Source organism: Peromyscus maniculatus, chromosome 12 (genome assembly GCF_049852395.1).
Source record: "Peromyscus maniculatus bairdii isolate BWxNUB_F1_BW_parent chromosome 12, HU_Pman_BW_mat_3.1, whole genome shotgun sequence".
NCBI classification, from domain to species: Eukaryota; Metazoa; Chordata; class Mammalia; order Rodentia; family Cricetidae; genus Peromyscus; species Peromyscus maniculatus.
Window position 1 is genome coordinate 35,130,447 of NC_134863.1, and position 13,321 is coordinate 35,143,767.

Here is a 13,321-nt window from a genome sequence, read left to right on the forward strand (position 1 = left end):
TTTACCCCAAGAAGATATCTGGCCATGTCTGGCCAAGACAGTTGTACTTGTCTCGAGGAGGAAGTATACTTTAATCCACCACTGTATCCCAAACAACAAAGAATTATGAATCTTCTAATGTTAATAATGTTGATGTTGAGAAAAATTATGGTCTGAGAGATAGAGAGGACTTTTTAATAATTCTAAAAGTGCATTTACTTGATGTCCCCACTTCTTTTGATATAGGGTCTCAGGTATCCCAGGCTGGTCTTGAACTTACTATGGACTCCAGAGGATGATCTAGAAGACTTCTGATCCCCCTGCCTCCACCTCCTAAGTGCTAGGATTATAGGCATGCACCAACTCAGTTTATGTGGTGCTGGGGATCTAACCCAGGGTTTGGAGCAAGCTAGAGTGCCACTCTGCCTACTGAGCTACACACCCAGCCACAAAACTATCTCTATATAGTGACTTATTTAACAATAAGGATATGATACACTCTACACAGAGAGAACATGAGAAGAAATTGGTGGCATCTTCTGACCTTGCCTCATGAGGATGTGAGCCTTAATGTATCTCCCTCAATATCCCTCCAAGTAGAGAGTGCAGGGGCTGGCGGAGAAACAGACCAGAGCACCGCACTCCATCATCGACCCTGGAAGCTACCCTCCCTCGATTTGCAGGCAAGGAGGGGTCCTCTGGTATAAAAGTGGGTCCAAAGTGTATTCTGCACTGATTGCCATTGCTACGTGGATCCATGTGAACAAGATGAGTACACCTTCACTCTCTTTGCTCACTCATTTTTGTCTGTCATCTGAAGGGGGCTCCTAGCTATTTTCAATGTACCTGATTTTCAGCAATGGTCTGGTTCAGGCCTGAGCCCCACTGACATATGTTTTGATGCTTAAGCGACCCTTCTTGACATGGAATTCCTTTAGTGATTATAGTAATCACAAAATTACATTATATATACATCAAAAGAAACAACAGACCTTCCATGCAGAGGGCACTTAATGAAATCGAACCTACTGGATCTAGGCCCAAGTTCTAAAGGGCTTAATTCATATTACATACTTTACATTTATGTTGTGTACATTTTGCTATTATTAGCAAAACCTGGTGAGCGGGGCAGAAAAGATGAGCCCCAAGCAAACTTAGTGAAACATTTTATAAACAACAGCGAAAGCAGAGCCTGGCCTTTTAAAGCTCCAAGAGCAGGTGTTTTTTCAATCTTTTATATTGGAAATTGAATGTTTATTAAAAACAAAGCGCCTGCGGCGGGGAGAGGCTGGAAAAACAGTCTAGCTGTTTCTCAAGGAAGACAAATGTAAACACAAAAAGCCTTTCAGCAAAGGGAGAAAATCCTGCTGGGTGGAGGTAGCAGTCAGTTGGTATCTTTCTAGGATTCTGTCTTGTGGAAAGCACCTGACTTCAAATGAAGTCCGTCCCATCTGCCACTTTCAATTTCCACTCCTTCCCAAACAGTCTCCGAGCTTATGGTGATCTGGGCTTTGTCAAACTGAGCACATGTGAAATTTTAAGTTTTAATAAAAATATCAGACAACTAAAATCCTTTGTGGGAATTCTCAGAGTGGAGGAATGGGTCGGATATTTAATTATGCTGGGTTCTTCAATTATTACATTTTTTAAATTGTGCTTCTAGTCTCAAATATTCTGATTTTCTAGATGCTTAAACCCACAAATGCACAAAGCTTTCTTAATCTCCAAGGGAAAAGTATATTGCATGAGAGTTGACATAACACTTTCTCACTGTTAGTATTCTGATCCCGCCCCTTGGCGTCATCCTATGCCCTGATGTAAAAGTCTATTAAGGGAAAACTCCGCCCCTTCTTCCTCTCTCTCCCGCTTTCCTCCCACGAGGTGCGAAGTGTCTTTCGACACCTCGCTCTTCTGTCTCTCTCTATCTCTCTTTCCCTCCTTCTCTCTCTCCTTTCTCCTCCTCCCCCACCCCCACCAAATAAAACTTTGCTGAGCGCTGTCTGCATGGCGTCTTGGCTCTCACCCGCCGTGGGGCACCTTGGCTCTACCTCCCAGGACCTCCTGCATTAGAGTATCATAACACTCACTGCTACCCCCAAGTCAGCTTAGGGATACGGACCGGTGTGAACGGTTACATCCCTGTGCGGAGACAGCTTCTGGAAAAGATGAATGGTTGGCAAGTGCTCTATGAATAACTGAAGGGCATTCCAGGTACAATCTGTGTGGGCTCCAAGTCTCAATAGTTACCAACCATAAAACCGTTTCTCACTAGCCTGCCATCTGTAGAAAGTTTGTGGACGGGAGGACTCCGGGCAAAGAATCAAGGGGGAAGAAAGAAGAGAGACAAAGGGTACTCAAAGGATGTGGCTGCACCGTGCAACATCATCTGGGATCAGGAATTAGCCAAGGAATTCCCTTACCATCACTGGAACCAAAGCTTCCGTCAATGGATTTCCTCTGAAACCTGCAAGCAAGCATAAGTACAAATACATACATATGCACATGTCCATATTCTCTTAAGAGTAAGCATTTTGCACTAGCTTCCTACACACTCTGTTGAAAATTTGTCTTCTGGGATCGCTTTAAAATGGCCCTTTGGAGAAACCACTGGCAGGAGTTTAAAATGGGATAGCCACTTTGGGTGATGATTTGCCAGTTCCTCAGAGAGCCAAATACAGAGTGATCATAGGACCCAGTAATTCCATTCTCCGCCAGGTACATTATTTACTAGCCTTCATTTGTTTTCAGATGTAAACGTAACATCATAGCATGTGTTTTTTAAAGCACCCAACCCAGCGCGTTTTAATATATTCAAATGCTTGTGCAACTGTCCCCATGACAATTTTAGAACATTTTCACGCCCCCGCCCCCCACCCAGAGAAGCTGTGTCTGTTGGAGATTACTCTCCGTTGTCCCCTTCTCCCAGCCCTTGCTCATCTACTTTCTGTCCTTGTAACTTTACCTCTTCTGGAAAATTTATATAAATGAAATCATTGTGCATGTGGACTTTTTTGACTGGCTTCCTCAATACAGCCTATTTTCAAGGTTAATCCATACTGTAACACTGAGTAATATTCCAATGTGTGTGTATATGTGTGTGTGTGTGTGTGTGTGTGTGTGTGTGTGTGTGTGTATACTACATTTCATTTATTTTCCTTTGATGAAAACTTCCTATTGCTTCTGTTTGCCATGTATTAAAATAACACTGCTATGACCACTTGTGTTCGTGTTTTTTTTCTTTCTTTCTTTTTTTTGGGGGGTGGGGTGGGTTTTTTTTTTTTTTTTTTGGAGACAGGTTTCTCTATAGTTTTGATACCTGTCCTGGACCTCCCTCTGTAGACCAGGCTGGCCTCAAACTCACAGAGATCAGCCTGGATCTATCTCCCGAGTGCTGGGATTAAAGGTGTGTGCCACCACTGCCCGGCATTCATGTTTTTTTTTTTTTTTTCTACAGATATATCTTCCCTTCTCTTGGGTTTATAACTAGAAGGGGAGGCCTGAGGGCACCCTGTGTTTTACTCTCCCAAACTGTTTTCCACAAGGACTATAGAGCAAGCACTGTTTCACATTCCCACTAGCCAAGTCTGAGGACTCCCATTTTTCTACAGCCCTGCCAATTCTCATTTTCTATTTAAAACATTTTATTATGCCTAACCTTGAGAGTTTGACATTTGGTTGCAGCTTGGATTTGCATTTCTCTAAGAGTTAATGATGAACATCTGTTCACATGCTTGTTGGACATCCATACACCTTCTTTGACATGTCTGCTTAAATCTTTTACCCATTTTTTAAATTATTTAAATTTTTAAAATTTATGTGTATGTGTGTTTGTCTGAGTACAGGTTATGTGCACGTGAGTGCAATGCCCATGGAGGCCAGAAGAGGGCACCGGGTCCCCCGAAGCTGGAGTTACAGGTGGTTGTGAGGCCCCTGAATAAACTGGTGCTGGGGATCAAACTTGGGTCCTCTGGAGGAGCTGGAAGCTCTCTTAACCTCTGAGCTATCTCTTCAGTCCCTTAACTCGTTTTAAATAATCTCTTTTTAATTACTGAGTTGTAAGAGTTTTTGTATTATCTAGATACTAGACCCTTACTAGATAAATGATTTGCTAATATTTTATCAAAATATTGTGGACAATGGTATTACTTTATTGATGTGATTGTTGAAACATAAAGTGTTTCATTTGTTTATAAAGTTCAATTTATATAACATATTTTTTTCTCTGTCTCTTGTTTGTCCTTTAGATGACTAAGAAAGAATTACCTAATCCAAGGCCACAATTTACACCATATTTTCTCTTTAGAGAGTTCTATGGTTCTAGCTTTTCCACTTAGGTTTTTGATCCAAGGTTGAGTTAATATCTGTATATGATATAAAGTAGGAGCCCACATCACTAATTCTTTCTTTATATGATATCTAGTTTTAGTAGCACCACACTTTCGAAAGAAAAACACCTTTTCTCTACTGCACGGTTTTACAGGAAACCGACCACTAAGAGTTAATTCATAGAGAGCTGGCAGGATAGCTCAATGGGTGGCGGCAGTTGCTGTTAAACCCGGCAACTTGGCTTGGGTCCACTGGAAGCCATGTGGTGGAAAGAGAGAAACACCTCCCTAGCTCCCACAAGTTATCCTCTGGTCGACCTCCACATGTGTGGCCTGTGCTCAGGCGTGTGTGTGTGTGTGTGTGTGTGTGTGTGTGTGTGTGTGTGTGTGTGTGTGTTTGTGTGTGTGTGTGTGTATGTGTGTGTGTGTGTGTGTACATGCATACACAAAGTAAGCATAAACATTTTTTTCAGAAGGGTTTATTCTTGGCCTCCCTCCTCTTTCTCACTCTATCAGCTGTAGAGTCTTGATTATCAAGGTTTTGGAATATGTTCTGATATCAAGAAGTGTCAAGTCCTCTAAATTTGGTTCTTTTTTATTCAAGTTTTTTTTCCTATTCTCTCTGTATAGCAAAGGAAGCCGTTAATTAAGTAAAGAGGCTGTCTACAGAATGGGATAAATCTTGGCCAGCTATATAACGGATGGAGGGTTAGTATCCGAAATAAAAAAGAATTTAAAAAAAGAAGTAAGAAAAGAACCATTCAGCCCGATCAATAAATGGGCTAATTAAATGAACAGGCAGGTCTCTGGAGTAGAGATACAAACGGCCAATGAACATTAAAAAAAAAAAAAAATTCAACCTTAGTAGTCATGAGAGAAATCCAAACCAAAACACACTGAGTATTCATCTGACCATAGTCAGAATGGAAGTCATCAAGAAAACAAGCTGAAGAATAAAGTTATGTTGTTCACAGGAAAATGGATGCAACTGGAGATAATCATATAAGTGCATTAAGCTACTCTCAGAATGACAGATACCCTGTATCTTCTTTCTCTCATGGTTCCCAGACTTGAGTAGATAAAGAAAATAATGTATGTATAAATGAAAAGTTCTTGGCTATTACGTGTCCCTTGCATCTTCATATGTATTTTAGGATAAATTTGTTAACTTCTGTTTAAAAGAAAAAAACCAAGATGGTACATGATAGGGATCAGCCTGACTATTCCACCCAGAAGGATGATGTGGGGAAGGTCTTTCTGATCAAATTTGGTGGTGCTGATGGGCAAGTGACCATCTAGACTATATATAATAAACATTATATTATATATGATATATGTAATTTAATATATTTGGAGTAATGAGCTTTACCCGTGCTTGAATTAGCGTCTAGAACTGCTACAGTTTTTCATGAGAGGAGTTAAGTAATTTCCACAGCTAAGGTGAGGTAGGAAGTATCTAGTCAGCAAATTTAAAAAACAGCAGATGGGAACCATGCTGGATTGACCGAGATGGGCACACCTGGACAATTAGTCTAGAAACTGGGCTAGCCTCATGACTCATTCATTCCCATAAGGGGGAACTCTTCTGAGGCTCGAACCCATCTGCTCTCCCTGAGATCCCACAATCCCAGGCTGGCCTGCTGGAGTACAGAGACCAAGTGCTATTGAGGCCGTTCTAGGATTGATAGTTTTTTGGACCTGCCAGCAGGTCATATTTTGTGACGACATCCAGCTGAGATTTAAGAGTGCAGCTGTAGTAATACTAAAAGTCTCTGGATTGTATACCAGCAAGAAGTGAATTGATGCTTTATGATTTATTTTCTCAATGAAGCCATTTTTTTTTCTAAATGCACCATTTGGAGATATTAATCAAAACAGAACCATTGGCTAGCTCACAGTCTTCTGAGGTTGCTGTATGCTGTATATGGTCATTTTTTAAAGTGACAGCGTGGCAGCAGGTGAAAGAATCAATGAGAAGGATAAGTACCCAGAACCGGGTGGTTGGACTTAGAGAGTGTTAGGTGGTTGATGAAAACAAGAGAACACATACTCAGTGTTTGACTCCAAGCCTGCATATCCCTTGAAGGGGGATGAATAAATACATGAGATGGGAGGTGGAAGTGAGAAGGAAATGGTATTTGTATGACAGAACATCAGGAAGACACTTGGGAAAGCTCTTAGCATCCCTAAGACCTGGGGCCATGGTCCTTCCAAGTGTTCCTTACGAACTCATAGGGTGGGCTATAAATCCCTCATGTGTTAATCATACAATATAAGGACTCACTGAGCAAATGGCATTAGGTTGAGAGGGCTTCCCATAGCTGAGTGGAAAACTTTGGTTCACTCAGTTCAACAGAGGGAAAGTTCTCCTATTAGCATTTTCCCTCGGTCTAGTCCCCTGTTTAGAATGCCAAATGGTTCTCTGTCTCTAGATTTCTATTTCAGTGTGTCTATATTTGGAAAGAGTCTATGCTTGTGCATTTGACTGGAGTGAAGTCGTCTGCTGTGAACTTTCAACAGCATCTGAACACAAGTTTCAAAGACTCTGCTCGCTTCAGCCGCTGAGTGACAGCTTCAGAGACGGTGACTAAGAGTGAACCATTAGCTCAGTTTTCATCTGTTTGGGTGTTGGTGGCGCGTGTCAGCTGCCTGAAGAGAAAGGATTCTGGTTTCTCAACCTAAAACGTAAGAAGGACATCTTGCTAAGAGGCAGAATGTGGGCTCTTTCCTGTGACCCTGGAGCCGTCTGAAGCAAAACGGGAACGTTTTGGGTCCTGTACAATCATGGCTGAGGTGTAGGCTGGTGGTCACACTTCATTGGCTCAGAACTGCCATGTGTCACATGCCTCTACCACTCAAGACCCACTTGTGTCAAGCTTGTTGACGACTTCAGGCTCTAGAGCCCAGCTGCCTGAGTTCAAATCCTAAGTCCTTCAGGTACTGGCTGCGAATCCTTGATCAAATTGCTCACCCCCTCTGTGCCTCGATTTCCTTAACCCTCCACATAGTAACAATCACAGTATCCCAGTAACAGTGGCTGGGGCATTGGGTGAGATAACCCCCCAAGGGCTCAGCACACTGTCAGGCGCATAGCAGCTATACAGTTATATTTAACACATTAGAAACAGAAACTTTTAGAGTAAACTGGTGCCCTTCATGTATATACTTTGCTAAGCTTTAATACTTTTCTTTCTTTCTTTCTTTCTTTCTTTTTAAGTCAGGATCTCATTTAGCCTCAAACACACTATGGAGCCACACTGGAGCCACACAAGGACAAACGACTTTGAATTCCCGATCCTCCTACCTCCACCTCTTGAGTGCTGAGCACTGGGGTCACAAGTAGGCACCACCTTGTCCAGCTCTGCTTTTAACTTTGTATTTTAAAATAATTTGAAATTTACAGGGATGTTTCAAGGATGAGTAGAGAAAATAGAATATCTGTCAATACATCCTTTAACCTTGATTCACTTGTTGGCATTTCCCCCTCCATCTCTCTCCCTCTCCTTTCTCTCCCTCCCTCCCCTTCCTCCCTCCCTCCCTTCCTCCTCCTCCTCCTTCTCTCTCTCCCTCTCTCTCTTTCTCTCCAGAAAGGATCTCATGCAGTAGCCCAAACTGACATGGAATTCAACAATCCTCTTGCCTCTGCCTCCCTAGTATCTACAAAAAACCCGGCTTTAGCTCTGTCTCAGCTCTCCTTTCCCAAATGTATAGCATGTACCCGTCTGCACATATGTTAATTTATAGCATGTGGTCATCTACAGGTTGTAGACTATTATTTTAAGATGCATTACATTTTTGTATGCCCTGGGACATTTGTTTAATGATGCAAAGCTGTGTTGCATTCTTTTATGTTGCATTTGTTTAACTCCTTTAACTCCGTGAAGCTGTATTGCTGTGCCTATCTAAAACACCTGATTGGTCTAAAAAAGAGCTGGGCTGAGAAAGTATAGGCAGGGCTGGCAGGTAGAGAGAATAAATAGAAGGAGCAAAAGAACAAGGGGAGGGGCCAGCCAGCCAGCCAGCCAGCCACGGAGTAAGAGTGAAAGTAACATATACAGAAGTAAGAGAACGGTAAAAGCCCAGAGGCAAAAGATAAACAGGATAATTTAAGAAAAGCGGGCAAGAAATAAGCCAAGCTAAGGCTGGGCATTTGTAATTAAGAATAAGCCATTGTGTGTGGTATATTTGGGAGCTGGATGGCGGGTCCCCCAAAAGAGCAAAACCAACCAACAACATCTACATGTATATTAATTTCCAGCATGTACTCATCTATATGTATATTAACTTTTCTGTGCCATTTGAAAGTCATTTGAAGTTGCTATAGATTTTTACCCTCCACACTTCTATAGAGTGAAGAAAACATCAAATTCCATAAATTTAACACTTGCACATATATTTATTTAGTGTGTTGCTGGGCGTTGAACCTAGGGCTTCATGCATGCTAGGCAAGCACTGTGCCCCTGAGTTATATCCTGGCCCACTGCTTATTTATTGTTTTAAGGCAGGGTCTCCCTAAGTTGCCCGGGCTGGTCTTAAATCACTCTGTAGCTCAGGCTGACCTTGAATTTGAGATCTCCCTCCTCGAGAATAGCTAGGATTACAGAATTTCATCGACTGTCTTCTAATTTCAACTGGCCTAAAACTATCCTTTCTGGCATACTTTTTCTTTAAGGGCAAGATCCAATCTGAGGTCACGCTGTCTTTAGTTTCACACCTATCATCTCCTCTAACAGGATCCTTTGCATATCCTTTTGCCCCTTTTATGAGAGCTTTTGTGTTAAATGTTTCCACTTGATTAGATTCAAAATATACATTTGTAGGAAGCTACAAGGAGTAACGCTGTGTCCCTCCCAGAGTGGTGTCATATCTGGAGACACGCATTGCTCACTTTCTCTTTAATAATAAATAAATAGTATTTATTTTGATTGACAGGCCAGTGTGATTTATTTCCCCACTGTGTATTTATTACTTTTTTTCTCTTATGGCTTAGCAATATGTGAAGCTACACAAACACCCTGTTCCTTGTCTGACTCCCCTCAACTTAGCATTCATTGACAACTTTGCTTTACTTTCTTAGTTTTGGGATCAGGGGAGCTAGGGTATGACAAGTGATCTACCACTGAGTTACAGCCACCGACTTGGTTTTTTAACCTTTTATTTTAAGGCAGGGTCTCACTAAGCTGCTCAGGCAGCTCTTGAATTTTCAGACCTCTTCCTCAGCCTCCCCAGTAGCCTGTGCCACCAGACCCGGATCTATTGATGATTCTTAACCTGGGCAAGTGTCAGCTGTGACGTTTGCAAATGGTTTTCAAACCTGAGCATTTCCTCTGTGTTTACCAGTCAGCTCTTGGTCTGCTATAGGGGAGATACATTCATTTTAGCATCAGTATTTGTTGGAAGCACCTTTCCCTGATGGGCAGCCGTTGTTCTAGATTTGTTGAATTCACTGGATATATATTTGTGAGTATTTATTTCTTCATATAATTTCATTTTTTTTCAAATAATGCATAATTCCTAGTTATTTTGGTGCTTAAATGTTTGGCTAGTGGTGGACCTGTTTTTATTTAGTTTTTCAGTTGTGCTGAGGCTCAGACCCAGCAGGACTTACACACACTAGGGAAGCACTAACCACTGAGTCACATTCCCAGCTCTTGGTTTTCAGAGGCAGAGTCTTTATGCTGCAGCTCAGGCTGGCCATGAACTCTCTAAGTAGTTTGTGTAGACTCTACACTTCCTAGCCGCTCCCCATCCTGAGTGGTGGGATTCTAGGCAGGCCCCTGGCGGGGAGTGGGGGGGGGGCGTTCTGAAGGCGGTATCTCAACTCAAAGGCTTTCTGAGGGTGTAGAAGGGAGTTGTTTACTGAGGGAGAGAAGGGCCTTTGCTACTAAGATTGCTCTGTCAAGGAGCTCTCCTCACAGTTGGTCTTGTGCTCACAGCTCTCTGCTGCCTCCCCCCCACCCCCCATGTTTAACAGGAGAGGGAAAATACCATTTGTTTACTGGAAGTCTCCTGCCATCCTTTTGTAGCTGTTTCACAGAAAGCATAACAAAAACAGAACCCTCAAAGCTCAGCCCCGCTGAGAGAGGCCAAGAGTGTTATAAAATCTTATTTATTTTTGTTTTTAACCAGGGGTTCCAAATCCTTAGGCAGGGGCATTTCCTTTATCAGACTGCAGCTTACCTACCTCTCCCTTTTGTCCTGAAGGAACGGTTTACTGGGAAATTGGTGTGCCTGGTAATAACACGTATCAAAGCATGTCACTCCTGCGATGGGCTGTACCTCCAGACTTATTTAGGCATTGAGCTTGCTTCCGACAGAATGCTTAAGTCTGCTTCTAGACTCTATGCTGGGGAAAGCTGACGGTTTCCTGCCGTCTGTGTGATCTACAGCGAGTATTCTGAGGTATAAGAACAGCCCAGTTGGTTTTTTGTTGTGGTCTCATAATGAAAACTCTACCGGCGTGTTATGTGGGACCCTGGCTTCAGACCTGCAAGTGAGTCAACCGTTGTCTCCATTCACAGATGACCAACCTTAAGTTCAGGTACAGGAGGAGGACACGCAGCTTGCCCAAGATCTCAGTTAGCGGCCAGTCAAGGTGTTCCAAAGCCCTGTGTTCTAAGCATCACATGGGGAGGCAAAGGAGATGAAGAGACCACGGACCTACCTCACGTGATGGACAAGCATGACCAGCAGGCATCCCACGTAGAAGGACAAGAAAATGAATGCACTGAAAAGACTGGATTTCACATACACAGATGCTGGGGAGAAAGAAACAGCGCTTGTCAGCTTGTCCTTGGGAAGAGGAGGGCTATATTGGGAACAGCACAGCTTGAAGACTCAGCCTCCATCCTGTCCATTCTTAAATCCCAGTGTATTTTCACTGAAGCTGCTGAAGTACGGGAGGCTACCCTGACACCACCCACAAGCAGCTTCATAGTGATGCCTGCCCTTGGAAGCGGGGTGCATGGGGGCGGGGGTCAGTGTATACAACTCTAGAATTGAGTCTCCTCTTTCCTGTCTTCTCCTCCTTCCCTCACGTCCTTTATTTCCCCTCCTCTCCCCTCTTCTTCTCTCCCTTCCCCCTTCCTTCTCTCTATCCCCACCCCCTCCCAGGCCTTTCTATGCTGGAGGGCCTCATGCAAGTTAGGCAAGTATTCTGCCACTAAACCACACCCCTAGTATGCCTATTTCTCTTCAAAAAGATCTAATTCCATCTCCAAGTTAAATAGACTTTAGTATTCTTATGAAGGAAGGCTCCACTGGAGGGGAAGGCATTAACATTGAATTACGTGATAAATCTCCCAACACAAGAATCTCTCCACCACACTCCAGAGCCCAAACCAACCTTTAACGGACGGGACAATGGTCACTTTCAGGTTCTTTGATCGTTGCAGGTTCCAGGTCTGGTTTTCATTTTCTGGTAAAAACAAAGAAATAAACAAACAACAACAACAAAAACCCAAAACAAAGCAACACCACACAAGCAGACAAGGTAGAAAGCACAGTGGGTCAGAGGTCAGACTCTCACCTACCCCCCCCCCCCCCCATACTGAACAGTTGTATTAGACAATGTCCAGAATCCACTCTGACCACTGTACAAGAACTGGAGTAAAATCCAACATCTGAGCCATCAGGGGTCCCTCTGCTAAGACTCTCTGGTTGGTCTTTGCTTGAGTGCATATTAGAAGCACCAGCTGACACACATGAACTGGAACAGCAGCCTTCCTTCTCCACTGTAAAAGACTTGATCTTTCTCCTGATGTCCACAAACTCCTCAAGAAAAATGTGCCCCAAACAAACAGCTACATCCACTTTAACTTGCATTTTTTTCGTAGCCAGTGAAAATCTGTTTTTCTTTACCTAGTCATCAAAGGCCCTAGAGTTTCTCAAGGAACATTAAGAGATTCAAGCACACACAAGCAGAAATGTCACCTGTCACCAAGGGAGCCATGTTATAGCCAACAGAAAACACCCTCTGTGTTGGTGACATGTGGCCTATTGGCAGAGGGGGTCTGTGTTCTCAATTAACAGTCTAATCTACTCTCTGGACAACACAACTATTTGTACAGGCACTGGAGTTTATATAACCCCTTGTTGTCAGGATAAGTCAGCACATTCGGCTTTCTTATTGTCTTGTCGGGTACAATTTTGGCAACTGAGATGGCAAACTTCAGGTTTTCCTTGTACATCCTTGTGGAAGGGCTGACTGCTGATCCATATAAGTGGCTCCATATTAGGAAATGGACTTTTAATAATGTTTTTATTGCATCTATTCTCTCTCTCTATCGTGTGTGTGTGTGTGTGTGTGTGTGTGTGTGTGTGTGTGTGTGTGTAGGACAACTTGCTGGAGCTGATTCTATCCTTCCATCATAGAGTATCCAGGGATGGATGGGAGATGGAACTCAAGTCAGTTGACTTGGCTGTCTCACCAGCCCAGGAAACAGACCCTTTTGCATGTACATCATAAAAGCCAATGAAATGCCAACTAAGTGAACTCACTTTATACGGCCTGGCATAAGACTTTCAAAAAGTTGACATGCTGCACAAAGTCAAGCCAGTCACCATTTTAGTCCTGAGGGAGAGGAGCTCATGAGCATGAGCCTCCACTCTTGAGGAGCTACTGACAGTTAATGGCCTCTGGGGGAGGAAAAGACAGTTTTCTTTAAAAGTGTGGCCCCTCATAGACTGACCATAGTCCAGAGTCCAGGGGATGACCCCACACTGTATATAATGAATATACAGTCATTACAAATTGGACTCTGTGTGTTATGTAAAAAATAAATAATAAAGAGGACCTGATGTTGGGAGGAAGTGGAGAGGTGGTGGGCAGATTGGAGAAGAGTTATGCATAGAAGTAGGGGTTGAACATGATTAAAATACATTGTATTAAATGTTCAAAGAATTAAAAATATTATATTAGAAAGCTGAAGGTACTGAATGACATTTTGTAGTGCCAATACTGCCTTTAGATATAGGATTATCTTCATTTTATTTTTTATCCAAGTATCTCTTGAGTG

At 42.8% G+C, this 13,321-nt stretch overlaps 1 protein-coding gene across 5 annotated transcripts in view; it reads right to left on the bottom strand.

The window, feature by feature from the left end:
* Sidt1 (SID1 transmembrane family member 1) overlaps nucleotides 1-13,321 on the bottom strand; it is a 95,417-nt gene that overhangs the window by 31,405 nt on the left and 50,691 nt on the right. For all 5 annotated transcript variants that reach the window (XM_006975769.4, XM_076548871.1, XM_076548872.1 and 2 more), the window contains exons 8-10: nucleotides 11,650-11,721; nucleotides 10,969-11,062; nucleotides 2,400-2,443 (exon numbers count right to left, since the gene is read on the bottom strand). In XM_006975769.4, coding sequence (XP_006975831.1) covers nucleotides 2,400-2,443; nucleotides 10,969-11,062; nucleotides 11,650-11,721 — 210 coding nt within the window. The remainder of the gene's footprint in view (nucleotides 1-2,399; nucleotides 2,444-10,968; nucleotides 11,063-11,649; nucleotides 11,722-13,321) is intronic.